General features: G+C 36.1%; 1 protein-coding gene across 1 annotated transcript in view; it reads left to right on the plus strand.

Moving 5' to 3' along the window:
• Window positions 1–9,923: 9,923 nt before the first annotated feature.
• The window catches only part of LOC125916899 (WD repeat-containing protein 72-like), a 125,848-nt gene continuing 118,880 nt past the window's right edge, over window positions 9,924–16,891 (plus strand). Inside the window, exons 1-2 of the mRNA XM_049623149.1 lie at window positions 9,924–10,076; window positions 14,178–14,284. Of these exons, the coding sequence (XP_049479106.1) occupies window positions 9,924–10,076; window positions 14,178–14,284 (260 nt within the window). The remainder of the gene's footprint in view (window positions 10,077–14,177; window positions 14,285–16,891) is intronic.

Consider the following 16,891-nt stretch of genomic DNA (forward strand, 5'->3'; position numbering starts at 1 on the left):
CAACAAAATGTTGAAATTATATAAATGAACAGATTGACTTTGTTAACTGTAAAAGGTAGGAAATCTAAACATATCAGAAAGGTAGTTTTGGTCTTGTTTGACATATACCTAATGTTTAATCTATTAAATATCATATATTTAAATAACATGTTTAAATTTAATATTATGCTCTTTTTTTCAGTTACATATAAATTGAATTTGTCTTTGTATATATTTAAACTGTATTAAAACCAGCTTTATACTACACACTTTGAAAATTACTAGATCTATAATAATCTTTTTTCCTCAAAATTATTTTTATTATACTATTTGGAAATGACAAAATAATAAATAAATAATAAATATATATACCTATATATTTATGTATATAGGTATATATATGTATGTATATGAATGTATGTATGTATATGTATATATATGAATGAAAAGGGTTTTGAGGGACTATATGTTATTGAAGAAAGGTACAAAAATCCAAAGGAAGGAAAAGTTGATGAAACATCACCTACTTTTTATAGATAACAACATAGGCTCTGTGTTCTCATAGCACCTGGATGTTTCCAGAGCACTTATTACATACTATTGAAGCCACTATATATATATATATATATATATATATATATATACACACACACACACACACACACACATATATTGCAATATATATTGCAATATATATATTGGAATATATATATAACTATATAACTAGTGAGTGATTCATTTACATGGGTTTTTTCCCCCAAAGAATTTAAAACTAGGGGAAGGAAAAAAAAAAAGAGACAGGCTAGAGTGGGAGAGAGCCAAAGCATAAGAGACTCTTAAAAAATGAGAACAAAATGAGGGCTGATGGGGGATGGGAGAAAGGGGAGGGTGGGTGATGGGTATTGAAGAGGGCATCTTTTGGGATGAGCACTGGGTGTTGTATGGAAACCAATTTGACAATAAATTTCATATATTAAAAAAAAAATTGTCTAGAAATTATTTGAAAGTCACTTAAGAGTAGACCTGCATGTGTGCATGTGTGTGTGTGTGTGTGTGTGTGTGTGTGTTTGTGTGATTATTTTAACACTTTACTGATTATATGATAAAATATTGATCATATTGCTTACATAAGTTGCAAGATACAATATCACACTATAAAATATTGTACTTGGTACTGTGACTAGATCCAAAGGAAGGACATTTATTTGCCCTTTGTATTAGAGTCTGTAACTTTATCCCTGTCCATGGGAGTGTTTCATTTATAAGGTTCACTTTTTTTTTTCTCCATTGGAAGTGTTTATTGTCAATTGCCTTTAAATAGGCCAGATTTAAAAGTCATTAAAGGACCCGTAATAATCTACTTGTAGTCATGATTAAGACATTCTGAAATATTCAGGCACTCACATTTGGAATACAATGGTTTAAACTGAGGGCTGTGATAGAGGTTTGGAAGCCCTTTCCAAGGCTTTTAATACTCGTCTAGACACGTAATTATTTGAAAGGGGACATTATACTTCTGTCAGGGGCATAACATATCATACCACGTAGTTTCCTGTAGAGACTCTACAATAGACTGTTTTTTCCTTTGAGGATTATTTTTGATTACTGATTTCTGGGAAATTTCTGTATACAGGGTCTCAAGTTGTGGATTTGCTCTCTTTCTTGTTGACAATAAGGTGCTAAGTTTCTGGAGTTAATTTTTAAAATTTTTTTCAAAAAAAGAGAAAAAGATAGTTTGGGAAAAAAGTGACTTCTGAGATATGCAACCTTTTAATCAGTTACCAACTCTCACTGTACAATTTGCTTAGTCTCTAAGAATCTCATGGTTAGAAGTGACCTTAAGAGTTATGTAGACCACATTTTTCATTATTAACTTTCTTATAAGAGAGATTAGAGAGGGATTAGATTAATGATCCCTAAAACCACTTCTTGCCATAAATTCTAAATTTAAGGAAGTTTATAAAATAATGATAACATAATTTGTATATTTATACCCATGTGCTTTTATTTATATCATTGAATGTATACCTAATAAGAATACAGAAAAGTAGGGAACACAGGTGTTAGTGTCTTCATTTATTATGTATCAACTTTATAATCTGAAAATAATTTAGTAAGTGGTTATAGAAGCCCTGGAATGAGGTCTCTGAATTCCAGGTATGTTTTCACTCTCTTTAGCAATCCAGATTGTCCAGGATGAATTCTGGTTGAGATCTGATTTCCTGTGGCTTCAGCCTTGGTGCTTTTTGTTTTCTAACTTGGATGTTACGAATACTATGACTTTTAAGCGTTTTAATCTATGGAATCCTAGACTTACTTGATTTTCTAAATTCCAAGTGCCCTGTATTTTGTTGTGTATTAAACATTTGTAAACATTTGCATGGGTGGATGCTTTCCTAGACATGAGTCTTCAGAGTATAGTGTACATTTCCATTCATTCGTTTACTCATTCAGTAAGTAGTTACAGAGTTCCTGCCGGTCCTAAGCCCTTTTCTGAGACTGGAGAATACAACAATAGATAAAACAGACAGAAGTCACTGCCCTGGGAGGATTTAAAATCTAGTGAATTTGAAACGAATTTAATTTGAATTAAGAATAAAGCAAAAGTGTAATGGTGGAAAAGTTTGATACATGGGTAACTGTTGCTATGATCCAGAAGTATGGAGCTAAAAAAAAAAAAAAAAAAGTATAGTAATTTGTTGAATACCACTATGTCTTTCACATTATAAACATGATCTCATTTCACCTTGACAATAACCCTGGTTTAGGCATCATTATCATTTCCAGGTTAGAGACGAGAAAACAAGAGCCAGGGTGATTTAATGACTCACATTTAAGTCTAACCTGACTTAAAGTCTATAATCTTAATTAGCTCCCTCCTTTTGGAACATAGAGCTGAAAAATAATACAGAAGATAATTTATTCAACCAAGACCTCATTGTTTTCTCATGTTCAAAATACTGTGCCTCAGGCACTGTAGAGAATATAATAAGGATTAAGGAATGATTCCCATCTTCACAAAGAATAGAAGGAAGAAGCATCAAAATCATATAATACAATAATATTGTTCAAATTTAAAGTAATATTTTTCAAGTACCCATTGTGGGCTAGGCACTACACTAACCTTGCAGTAGTGTTTCATTTCATTAGGGAGACATCATTGCACAGCAGATAATTTTAGGGGAAATAGGAAACCGGAATAATACAAAGTAGCTGGTTATTGGGTAGACAATGTTGCAATGATTCAAGCAAGAGAAGCTGATTTTCCAGAGTAAAGGGGCTATAAATAACTCCCCTCAGGAATTATTTATATTCAGCATAATGTTAGTTAATAATTACAATGTACTAATTCCCTGGCAAATGTTTCCCAAATTTATGTCTGCTATAATTTCTTCTTGGTAGTCTAGACAAATTTCCTTGACTCCAGTTTCCTAAGTGAGCTTGAAAAGGTGACAGGAGAGTCCTTAGACAAGAGCCAAGTGCACAATGCCTATAGACAAAAAATTCCTGGCTTCCTTTGGAACAGTGTGACCCTGAGCACGCCCTTTTCTACCACTTCTTAGTTCTGAGAAGCACATGTTAGCTACGGGAAGAGTGAGGCTAAAGTGCACATGACTTCCAGATGGTGATTTTTGTTGTAATACTAGAAGCTACGCTGAAAAGACCAATACAAAGTTAGGAGTAGTGTTTCTTAGGAGGAGAATGTTAAAACACACCCAAGCGGTTCTTCTCACTACCAGCTTTGTGATCTTCACATCTATCATATTACCTCGTATTCACAGGAATGACATGCCCCCAAGGTGAGTTTTCCTGATAAGTGAAACTTACTATTTAACTCTGTCTTCGAAGTTGTTAAAACTATTACTTTCTGCTTTTCTGCCTTCTTAAACAGTGTGTTGGCCATCTTATCGTGTTTTACTCAGCCAGTCAGTGCCATGATGCATAATAATTGCCTTGGGTTGAAATACCATGGAGCCCTTGGGAGTCATGGCGATTTGGGCCCACGATTTATCTGTGAATGCTGTATTCTCTCAGGCCTTGTTTGTTAGGAAAATGTCTTTATATAGCCCTCACTTTGAGTGATAGCTAAGTATAAAAACCTAGGTTGACATTCACCCTCAGCATTTTACAGGTAATATTCCAGTAGCTTTTGGCCTTAATGTCGCTGTGGAGAGATCTACTTTGAGCATACTTGATATTCCTTTTTTAGGTTGTTTTGTTTTATTTCCTTCATGCTTTGCCTTTAATGTAGCGTTTCTCTACGGTTTCTCTAAGATGTCCTTTGGTGTCCATTTATTTCTAGTTTAATCCTCCTTAACACATTAGATTATTAAATCTAAGTTTTGTATCTTTGAAATAGTCTGGAAAGTGGCAGACCCATTAATAATATGCCTTAAAAATATTTCAAACTTATGGGGTACCCGAGTGGCTCAGTCGGTTAAGCATCTGACTCTTGATTTCAGCTCAGGTCATGATCTTGGGGCTCATGAGTTTGAGTCCTGCATCGGGCTCTGTGCTGAGAGCCTGGAGCCTACTTAGGATTTTGTCTCTCTCCCTGTCTCTCTCTCTTTCGAAATAAATAAATAAAAATTTGAAAAAAATGCTTATAAAATATTTCAAAATTGGGGTGAGCAGTAAGTATAGTACACAGAACTATTTTCATGAAAACTATTTAAGAGTAATTTGCCAATCTATTACTCCATCTTTGAAGAATTAATTTGTATTTCTTAGAACAAAGATGTTCTCCTATATAATCTCCTATATAATCACCCTTCAAAATTAGAAAATTATAAAATTAGCATTGATTTATTCCTACTATTCAGTCCTAGACCCCACTCAAGTATTGCCAGTTATCCTAGTAACGTCTGCAGTAGTAAGAAGATCCAGGCGAGACCCATGTCTTGCATTTAGTTGTCCTGTCTCTTGAGTCTTTAGTTGGAGCGGTTTCTTAGTTTTTGACTTTCATGACCTTCTTTGGCCTTTTTGAAAATTACAGTTCAGTTATTTCACAGAGCCCTTCGGTTTGTATTCGTCACCATTAGACTCAAGTCACACATCTTTGGCAGGAACACCACAGAAGTAGTGCCGAGTTCGCCTCACAGCATCCTATCCAGTGGCATGTGACTCTGATATGCCACATCACGGATGCTTACTTCCATCATTTGCTAGGCTCCTCTGTAAAGTTACTCTTTTTTTCCCCTTTGTAATTAGTAATTATCAGTGTGAACGCATGGCTTCCCATTTTATTCCATGAGTTTCAATCTGTTCCTAGCATGATTCACTTTGATGTCCATATTGTCCATAACTTGGCTGGTGGGCGTCCATTCAACCTGGCTTCTGTGTCCCTTTGATACATCCTGTCACTCTCTGAGCACTTCCTTGCTCTCAACAATATATGCCAGTATCATTTTGGATTTTCCCTGTTCCACACCTGGAATCAACCAATTTCCCAAGAAACCCAGCTCCTTTTAGTAAAGATTCATATTGAGGGGGTGCCTGGATGGCCCTGTTGGTTAAGCATCAGACTCTTGAATTCCAGTCAGGTCATGATCTCACTCTTCCTGAGTTCGAACCCTGAATGGGAGTCTCTCCCACCCTCTCTCTCTCTCTGCCACTGCCCCACTCCTGCATTCTCTCTCTCTCTCTCTCTCTCTCCCTCTCTCAAAATAAATAAATAAACTTTAAAAAGGAAAAAAAAGAATAGTATTTAGAAGATGCTAAGTGAGTTGTTGCTGTGGGAGTTGTTGCTGCTCCTCGGCCCTTGGGGAACAGAGATGGGAAGTGTGTACGTGTGGTGCATGTCTTCATACCAAAACCTCTAATTCCATTGCAACATCACAGAGAGTGTTCCAGTTTTCTTCCTTTTCTACTTCCAACTCTCTTTTCTGGTAATAAGAAACCTGGTTCCTGTTATCTTATTAACATATTCATTATTTGATCAATTACTCTGAATGTAACCAATCTTCTGTAAATGCTGCTGCCTTGCTTTCTGTGCGGATGTCCTCCTGATCACTAGATGGCTTCATCACCCCTGGAGGATCTGTCTGCTAACCCCAGATGTGAATACTCTGCTCAGCCACTGTATTCCCTGTGTCTGGTTACACTTTCTGGTAGTGCTCCTTCTCATACAGCCAAGACATGTTGAACCTCCCCCAGCATGCCTGCCTTCCTTAGCCTCCCTGGGCTCCTGCACTCTAGGCCAGGCCATCCCTGTAAATGGAAGTTCACATCACCCTGTCCAGCCTCTGACTCCCCTGTGCCAGTACCTCCTTACCAAGCATGAAAACCACATCACCCTGCTTGGGTTTTAGCACTCCTCACTGGATCTGCCTTCAGTACAAATACCCTTCTCACCTTACCCAGGTTTCTGAACCCCATATCAGGGCCACTTCCTTCATCATCCTCACAGTGTCAACTCTTTCCTTCTTGCTCAGGCCCCAACACCCAGTATGAGACAGCCTTGCACACACTGTCCCTCTTCACTCTGCTTGGGTTGTGCATCTCACACAGACCTGCCCCGTGTTTGGGCATCTTACTTATCCTTCCTGGGCTCCAATTCCATGTGTTCTCAGATGCCCTCCTCACCCTATATGAGCTCTGACACTCCACTCAAGTTTTCTCTGTCCAGTGGTTTTAGGAGTGAACTAGCCAGGAAGAGAAAGGGTTCTACCTTTTTTTGGAGCTTATATTAGATAAATGTTGGGTGTTTTCATTGTGTTATCTATACCTCTTAATATCTCTGTTTGATCTTACCTCCCTGATTTCTTTCATTCAACGTTCTCTTTCTTTACTACTCCTTGCCTTTTTTTTCCTCTGGGTAATTTTTTGAGAATTATCTTTAAGTCCATTGATTCTCTCTTCACTTGAGTCTATTTTGATTTATTCTCTTGACATTTGTTATAGTCCAATGATTATGTTTCATTTCTAGAAGTAGTATCTGTTTGTTTTAAAATTCTACCTGTTTATTTTTTTGTAGGCTGTCTTTTTTCCTAGGGTTTTAAATTTCTTCTTTTGTCTCTTTAATAGTTTAAAATAACTTAATACATTTGTTCTTCTTTTGCAATAAATTTTATATTTTTCTGTTAGTATTAGTTCCTGGTGTACTGATCTTTCTGTTTACTTATGGTGTATTATTTTCTTGAATGTTTTGTAATTTTTAATTGGGAGTGTGGTTGTGAAGTATCTTTTAAAATGCTTTCTTTTTTAAAAAATAGTTTTATTAAAGTGTAACAGACATGCAGTATATTTATATGTCTATGTATATGTATTGAAAATGTACAATTGTATATGTTTTAACATAATGTGTTCATTCATGAGACAATCACTACAGTCAAAATAATGCATGTCTACCATCCTCAGAAGTTTCTTCATTCTTCTTTGCAAACTCTTTAATCCCGGTCCCTTTCTCCTGTCCATAGGCAACCACTGACCTGCTTTCTGTTGTCCTGGATTAATTTGAATTTTCTAGAATTTTATAGAAATGGAGTCATACCGTATTTATTCTTTTTAGCTACTATTTTCACTCAATATAATTATTTTCAGTTTCATCTGTGTTGTGCTGATTAAGAGTTCATGCCTTTTTTTGCTGAATAGTATTCTGTTGTGTGGCTATCCCATAATTTGTTTATCCATTCATCCCATGGTGGACATTTCAGTTGTTTCCAGTTTTTAGCTATTACAAATAGAATCCTACTTGGTCGCAGTCTTTGTATAAATACTTGCTTTTTTTTTTTCTTTTTGGGTGAGACCTAGGGATGAATTGACTGGGTCATGTAGTAAGCACATTTCACTTTGTAAAACAAAAAAACTATCAAACTATTTTCCACTGTACATTTCTAACAGCAGTGTATGTGTTCGGTTCTTCTACATTCTTAATACTTGGCCTGATGTTTTTTAAGTTTTGAGATTGTCTAATAAGTGTATAGTGTTTTTGAAAGGCTTCCCACTGGTACCTTTGACCTGAGGACACTTTTTTACATGGGTTTCTGCACGTGGGGATTCTGGCATTATATGTACGTCATGATATTTTTTATTAAACCTATTTTGTGGTTCAGGTTTGGCATGTTTTTCTTGGGAGTTTTGGAAATCAGCTTCCTTATCTTTCTGAGTAGTGTTGGAGTTATTTTAGATTCCATTTCATTGAGCAAGGAAGGGCTTCTTGCCCTTAAGTGGGGATTAACACTTAAACATCTAGCCAACAGATCCATGTACAGACTCAGCTCTCATTTCAGGTTTCTCTTAGACTTGTAATGCCTGGAATTTCCTAGACTTATTTAAAAGCATGACTATTAAGCAACAATTAAAACACACAAACACATGTACACACACACACACACACACACACACACACACACAGAAAGAGAGAGAGAGAACATTCTTTCTCTGTGTTTGAAGCAGAAGTCCAAGTTCAGATTACAGTGTTATTGAAATCAGAACTCTTTGGTTAGCTTAGTAATGTTATTAATATGTGTGGTTCTGGTAGTCTGAATTACAAAGTTCCAGATATTTCACATAGAAATCTTAGTTTCATGGTCCCTGGGGCCTGTGGTAAGAATAGTACAGGCCACTTGTGTACGGACCTAAAAAGTGAACCATCAGGAAGTAGGTATTGAATTCCAAACAGCTGAACTATAAGTAAATTTTTGAAAGGAACCAGTTTATGGGTTAAGCACTGCCTACATTGAATTTGTGTTCATAGTGTAGTGCATACCCCTGTTTATATGTGTGTGAGCCTATGTGTAATTAAACATTACAAAGAATATGTACCATAAATTTTAATAACTTATATTGGCACTTGTCCTGTTTATGCTTCAGTACCAGAAGCCCTGCAGGACAGAAGGTTTTTCATTTTGTTAACTTTCTTAAGCCAAATGTGGGAAGTAAGTTTGGCATCTTTTTCCCTCTCTTATCTTTGACATTTTTAATAAGACTAGTTAGATACTATGAAGTCATAAGAGGAAACATACTAATCTACTCTAAAGACTTATAGCATGATTAATCACCAAATTATTTGTTATTTCAGAAAAGAATGCCTATTTGGGGGAAACATTTAACTCAGTGTGGCACAAACAGTAATGCACATATCCCTAGGTGATATTTGAGATCATTTGGGGGGATATACAGGCAAGCTTTTTTTGATAATTGCTTATTCATCTTAACCCTTGTAACTTGTACATGAAGGTAGTAATTTCATGAAAATTCTTATTGAGAAAGATATCAAATACAAAAATAAGTGAACTAAAAACAGAACATGAATATGACAGAAATCAGGACAATCATGCATGAATCTTTGAAGACTAGAAAAGACTGTTTTTTATAGGAAAGATTTACTTCTTAATTACAAAGTTCAGATATTTGTTACTTAGGTGAAGTGATGACGTTTTTGGGGAAAAAGTATGCAAAGCTGTCTTCGTATTATAGTGTGTAGCCAGCTCTATTCTTCTTAAGAGGCCTAGCTGGGCTTTGGAGCAAGTCAGGATCACCCGTAGTCAGAGCTGTGTGTGGAGTGGGTAGATTATTCCTATCCTTCTCTTTGTCTGCATTAATAGTTACTAACTGAAGGGGACCTGGGTGGCTCAGCTGGTTAGAAGGCTGACGCTTGATCTTGGCTCTCAGGTCTTAATTTCAGGGTTGTGAGTTTGAGCCCTGCACTGGGCTCCTTGCTGGGCATGGATCCTACTTTAAAAAAATAAATAAATAAAGTCACAAATTGGGATAAAAGTCATGTCTCTTTGATGGATTAATACTGAGCATGGTAATTTCAATGCCTAATGAGTGCCTTCTCCTCTAATTGACAGGGAAGCACCCTTTTCCCCATCTCTGGGAGAATACATCCCAGAGTTTAGATCATGGTGAGTTCACTTTGTGACATGATCAGTCTTCCCAAATTTTTGAATGATGACTGTGTCCACTTCCCTTCTCTGTTTGTTCAAGATTCTGTCAGCATGAGGTGCTCCCTGCAGGCAGTGGCGCTCTGGGGGAAGAAGGCCCCTCCGCACAGCATCACTGCCATCATGATCACTGATGACCAGCAAACCATTGTGACTGGAAGTCAAGAAGGTCAGCTCTGTCTCTGGAATCTCTCACCTGAACTAAAGGTTAGTGAAAGTGATTAACATTGAAACAGAAAGCACTCCCAATATAAACACAATTTGATTCTTCCTGCAATGACAGTGGACGTTTTGCATGATTGTTAAGTAGGTGATTACTGAAGTAATAAATTGGTTTTACTTCTGAATTTGGAGAAAATGAAGTACTATATGATGGATCAAGATCCTATTTGAAAATTTTATTATGAATATTGCTAATCTTAGCTACCAGCTAAGTGTTATCACCCTTGAAGCTGTGCTGAGTGTTACCATTTTACATCCTGAATTATATGTTTAAGTAACTGAACTACAGACATATTAAGTATAATTCTAAAAATTATGGCTCGTTAATCTAAACAAAGGGCACCCTTGAAAACCGCTATTAACTAAATGAGTAATATCTTAATTATCTGGGTGTTTCTGTCAGTTTGGCCTTCTTGCTATTCTTTTAGTCTCTGCTTGCATGTGATTTTTAAAGATCACATCAAAAAGCTCTAAATCCACTTTACTATTGTCGTCTTCCTATCTCAGAACCTGACCTCACCTAGGTTTTGGCCCATTGATTGGCAATTAATTGTCCCTGTCCCAAGTCATAAACATTTAACATATTGGAATAGATATTTGCTTAGTGCTAGCAGCCTCTAGACCCAATTTGAACATTTAAACTAATGATGTACTTAAAGTATACTGCCCTCATTAAGAAGCCTTTTAAAGATCAAAGACTATTTTTAGCCTTTAAAGTTTGTCACTTTAAAACCTAAATTAACAATTAATTGTAATTCTATTTTATAGTGTAATTAATTAACATCTCCCATCACAGAAGAGTTACACTGCAGGACTGCCAAGAACTGCATAGCAGAGCAGCTCAGCTCAATGTTTATGAACATCCTAGAAAGAAGGAACTGGTCTTATTGCAACAGTTGAGCTTTGAAAAAAGTGGCCCACCACATGTATTATCTCTTAGAGTTTAAACTCACACTTCTAAATGGCTTCAAATGTCTTGCTACTGTTTTTAATATTTCAGTATAGTGGTTTCTGGCTGGAGTAGTTGTGTTATATAATAGGTAGGATGCAATAAGCTTAAGAAATTTGGAATCCTAGCATTTGTATCTTTTTACATACGCTCCTTGTATTTATTCAGCATTTATTCAACATGCATTTATTGACTACATATAAGTTAGGCAGTACGCTGTGTACCTCGGTTCAAACACGAACGAGAAGACTTGGTGCTGGCCATCAAAGGGGCTGCAGTGCAGTAAAGGAAGGATATTGGCTAATGCTGTGCATTTATGTGATAATACAAGGTACTCTGAGTACCTTGAGGGCTGAGGGATTTATATTTAAAAAAATTAACTAGCAAGAACACCATGTGCTAATTAAAAGCAGTGGCAAAATTAAGGGATTTTGAGATGATTTATGCAAGAAGATGACATAATACTATATTATTATATTTGTGATTTAGACTATCATTTGGTATTAATGTCAAGGGCATACTGACGGCAGAGGGAGAAGAGATAAAGGACAGTGACTGTGGTAGGAGCCTCTACGTTAATTTAGGCAAGAAAGTTTTTGAGTATGAACAAAGTCAGTGACAGAGGGGAAGAAAAGGAGATGAAAACTGGGAAGATACTAAGAAGAAAGAATGGGAGGAACTGAGCAAATGATTGGAGTGTGGGTAAATGTGCAGGAACAGTCAAGGTTACCTTATAGATTTGGGGTTTGAGTGGTGGGTGGGACTGGTGGTGTGATGGTATCCTGTATTTGTATAAGGAATAGAGATGATTAGAGAATAGGAACAGGAAGGGAAAGGAGGTGATTTAAGTTTTGGACATCTTGGAGCATCCAAGTATTTACTAGGGGATTAGAAACACATCTCAGTTTTTCCCTGTCCATGGGTGGTGGGACTGTAGGGTACCGGGAAGCTAGAGAATAAGTACCTCCCTGTCCTGGGCTTCTCAACACATGCATCCCAAGCTCAGGGTCAGACTCCCAAAGACCTCTTCATGGGGTCTCCCAGTGAGGAGCTTCTCCAAGGTTTCATGCTAAGAACTACTTCACTTGTGTTTTCTGGTATTTTTAACACTTTTAAGCATAGAGAAAGGTGAGTTGAACATCCTTCCAGATATATTCCCTGAGTGTTGCTGTGTTCTATTTTTCTTCCTATTTAATACTCAGAAGGAAACACAACAATGACAAACTGAAGAGTAGCAATATTGTGTATAGGGAGAGAATGGAGAGATTGATCAGGTTCTAGTTCTGATATTTACCAACTTTGATGTCAAACAAATGACATATTCATTGAGCCTTGATTTCTTCATCTGTGAAATGGGGGATGAGACCCTGTTCATAGTTGCACTAGTGCCTGGATATGGTGGATGCTCAGCAAGTTGTGTGTTCCCATTTGTGCTATTGGAAGCTCTTGGCATTGGGCGGGGTTGGCAACGCTTCATACAGGTAGAACCCATGAATGGAAGTAAAGGTGCTGTGGATTTCATCATGACAATGAGCAGGTATGATGGTGGATTTTTGTTGTTATTGTTATTCCTCACAGCAGTTCCAGAATATGATAAAATGAAGAGATTATACTGAAGAGTCAGAGCTTATTCAACTACATGTGGGAGTTAGTAGCACAATGAGGACTCCGTATGCAAAGCAATGGAATTCCTTTATGCTGTTTTATTCATAGTGGATTTTCTCTAGGAGAGGGAATGTCCTTGATTTGCCCTGATTCATTGCTTAATTTGGCCTGTAATATATGGAAAGGTGTTAAATGCCTGGGGTATGTGTTCTCAAATGTGATGATGGGGAAAGACAGTATGTTATTTTCTGAGATGGGACCTTCTGGATTTCCCAGGAAAAAGGTGGAATAAGAACTTGGGTTTTAAATGGTTCTAACCAACCACAAAACTTTAATCTAACATCTTTAGAAATTTAATCTAACATCTTTTAGAGAAGTATTGCTGATTATGATAGAAATAAGATGAAGGCAGAGAACAACTGTGTTTTGAAATAATTTGTACTCATTGATATGATTTGGTTATCATCTATGGATATGTTTACATAGTTCAGAAAAAGCATAATGAATATGAATTAATTTGGAAATAGATTATTACCCATAGGACAAGTTTTATTACAAATTTTCTAGTCATTCAAATTAAATTTTTAGTCCCTACTGACAACCTCTTCTCCATTTGAAGGGATCTTGCATGTTTTCTGTTTTGTAATTTGATTTTCACAATCTTGTTTTATAAAAACAAAGAGCACTGGACATCTTTCACACATGAGATAATGGAAGAATTAGCCTTCAATGCCATATTTTTAAACTCATGTTTAAAAATCGGTGTTTTTAAATAAGAGCTTAGTTAAAATCTGACTTTTAATGTGGAAAAATTAGTTTTTATTAGTTTTTATTTCTGAGGCAAGAAGCCACATAAGGTTACAGTAAGGTTATAATGATTACAAAAAGGGTAATGTTTTCTTTGTATTATTTTGTAAACTCATTTCTGCATTCTGAAATTTGCACATTAACATGCTGCTATCATTTGAGGCACATTTTGTGCATAATAAACATCAACACTGACTTACTTGTATTCAAAACCTAGATGTTGTAAAACAGGTCTGGTGATTGTTTAGTTGTCAAGATGGATATAAAACCGAAAACAAAAACCAAAAAATGTGTACAACACAATTCCTGTATCTGGATATTTTTTTAGGGGTGCCTGGGTGGCTCAGTTGGTTGAGTGCCAACTTAGGCTCAGGTCATGATCTCACAGTTCATGGGTTTAGGCCCCAGATGGGTCTCTGTGCTGACAGCTCAGAGCCTGGAGCCTGCTTCGGATTCTGTGTCTCCCTCTCTCACTGCGCCAACCCCAATTGTGCTCTCTCGCTCTCTCTCTCTCTCTCTCTCAAAAATAAATAAACATTAAAAAATAGATTTTTTTTATTCTGTGGATTTCCATGTGGCATAAATCAGTTTTCCTAAAACGTATGTAGAGCAAAAACATAATATAACAGGATTTTCTAATCAGAATTATGAATAGCCACATAAAATGATGTTTATATTCTTAAGAAGTTTACAACTGTTTAAAAGCTTACCCTGATCATTTTCAGATTTCAGCTAAAGAACTTCTGTTTGGTCATTCGGCTTCTGTAACATGTTTGGCAAAAGCGAGGGACTTCTCTAAACAGCCCTATGTCGTTAGTGCTGCTGAAAATGGGTATGTAAGATGTGTGCAACTTTGTAACCATCTGTATTCTCTCTACCTTTTTAAAACCAATTAATAGGGTACAGAATTCGGGAGTTGAAGGAAATCTTAGTGATTATCATGTTCCTTTTACATATAGGAAAATTTTGATCTTGAATGGTAATTTGTGTGATGATCCCAAGGAATGTGATCAGTACTATGTTTCCCAATTTAATACTCTTTTTTTTTCCGGATTAAGATCAGAATAAACACCCCAACTTGTGTATCAGGCCTTGTGGCAGCCTCCCTGTGTAAAAGATACTGGCAAATGCCACCTGTTATAGAATCTGAAAACGGAAAAGTCTGGGTGCTTGTCTTTTTTCAAGTTGTAACTCACTTTGAGCTCTTAAGCAAACTATCCAAGCCTTCATAGGTTTGTACAACAACTCAATAGTTATACTCCTTATGTAATACACTCGTCTGATATCATTATAGAAGAAACAGAAGAGAGGACTCAGTGGTAAGTGGGATGATGGGAAAAAGGGGAAATAGACTGTGATTTGGGTGCAGTTTCATGGAAGCAAGCTTTATTCCAATGAAATAGAACTAAGCTGTAAGAGAAAAGCCTCACTGATGGAAGATCTACTGGGCTCAGCTGAAGAGTTATTTGCCAAAGTAAACCCAGGAATGCAGAATCAATTCAGCATGCATTTGTGAATCAGGGATTGGATTACAGGCTGAAACAAGAGAACCCCTCCTTTTTGTTTTTAATCTGAGAAGAAATTACATGGCTCTGAGAACAAAAAGAATAATGAGTGTCCACCTTGTAGAAACTTAATAGTTTAACAAAATACTAGTGAAACAGATAGCAAAGCTGTTCTCATAGCTTATAGCAAAGACATAATTGTTAAACCTAGAGAGATTGAACTTTGGATGAGGCTAAAGTGAAATGCACTGGTACATTCTTTTTTTAACAATTGCTAGTAGCTTTCATATGCTAGGACTCCCATTCCCAGTCTAGAGAATTTGGGAGATGGCAATTTTTTATTTTTCTGAGTCTACTTGGAGAATTGAGAAAATTAATAGCTAAATGAGAAATAGCTCTGGAAAGTAATTGAGTTCCAGCTTGAGGTTTTTGCCCACAGTAGTCTAGCTCCAAAAAAGAAACTAAGGTTAATGGGCATATTCTTGATGATAGATGAATTTAGCTGTATGACCCTGCAAATATGATTATTAAAGAGCCAAAGAGTCTGGTTTGGTCTTTCTTTTCCAAGATGATTTGAATTTTCTAGAATTCTGTTCCTTCAAGATGCAAAACTTAACCTGCATCTGTGAGATACTTTTTAGGCAGTATCTATATTTCAGCTATTGCATACTTAGCAAATCTTGGTTTAATCTGCTGGAAGTTATTAGTTTACTAGGCTTGGTCCATTATGCCCCAAACAATGACTTTTGCTTTGAGTAGACTTGGGAATGACTGTGGACTTAGCATTTCTGCTTCCAAGTTGATCAAAGGGGCACAAAATTGCTTTGACTCAGTATTTCATTTTTCCCCCAAAGTATGATGTCATCAATAGGCATAAATCCTAAGATTCAGGAATCCCAATGAATCCCAGGATACATGAAAGGAAATAGATACCTGGAGGCCTGATGTTGAAACAGACAATGCCAGAGAATGCCAGAGAAAAAGAAAATCCTGAAAGGAGTTAGTGGGAAAAAGCAGATTTATAAAGGAATGTAATTAAGCTGACTTCTCAACAGTAAAATGGAAACTAGACAGCAATGAAATATCTTCAAAAAGCTGAGAGAAAATATCTGCCAACTTAGAATTGTATCTCTAGCGAAAATGTCTTTTAAAAAAATAAGGTCACAATAGGTATTTTAGACAAATGTTAAGCATTTAGTAAGTATTTAAGTAATTAGTACTTAAGTATCTAAGTATTAATAAGTATTAATATAATGCTAACTATTTAAGTAAGTACTTAAGACAAATACTAAGAATGTTCACTGCCCATAGACCCTCTATAAGCACCAGAATTGTAAATGACATTCTTCAGTAAGAAAAACAATGATTTCATACAGAAGAGCTGAGATGTAAGAAGGAATATTGAACAAAACCAGCAACGTTTCAGAAAATGCAAATAAATATAGATTAGAAGACAATAATGTTTATATATACCTCCCACCCCCCACTGCCATATATACACACAATCTATAAATATGTCAATTCTAGTCAACAATCACATAGGATAGTGTAGTGATAAGATTCCACATGTTCTTGTTCTATAGGTGGGTAAAGATGTTGAATAACTTTAGGCTTTAAGCTAGATGTACAAAAAAAAAAAAAAAAAAAAAAAGCTAGATGTACATATTTCCAGGGTAGCTGCTAAAAGAACAGATAGAAGAAATCAAAATAAAAGAAATAGAATACAGAACTTCCAATTTGGAAAAGAAAAATAATGTTATTTAATCCAAAGGAGACAAAATAAATGGGGCAAATAGAAAGCACAGAATAACATAGTTGAGATAAATCTGACTAAAACCATAATCTCAATTGAGACCGAGCCCTCTAGTTAAATCACATAGATGGTCATACAATTTAAAAGACAAAAACAGCATAAGGACATAGAAAGGTTAAAA

The sequence above is a fragment of the Panthera uncia genome, unplaced genomic scaffold (genome assembly GCF_023721935.1).
Source record: "Panthera uncia isolate 11264 unplaced genomic scaffold, Puncia_PCG_1.0 HiC_scaffold_1303, whole genome shotgun sequence".
Taxonomy (NCBI): domain Eukaryota; kingdom Metazoa; phylum Chordata; class Mammalia; order Carnivora; family Felidae; genus Panthera; species Panthera uncia.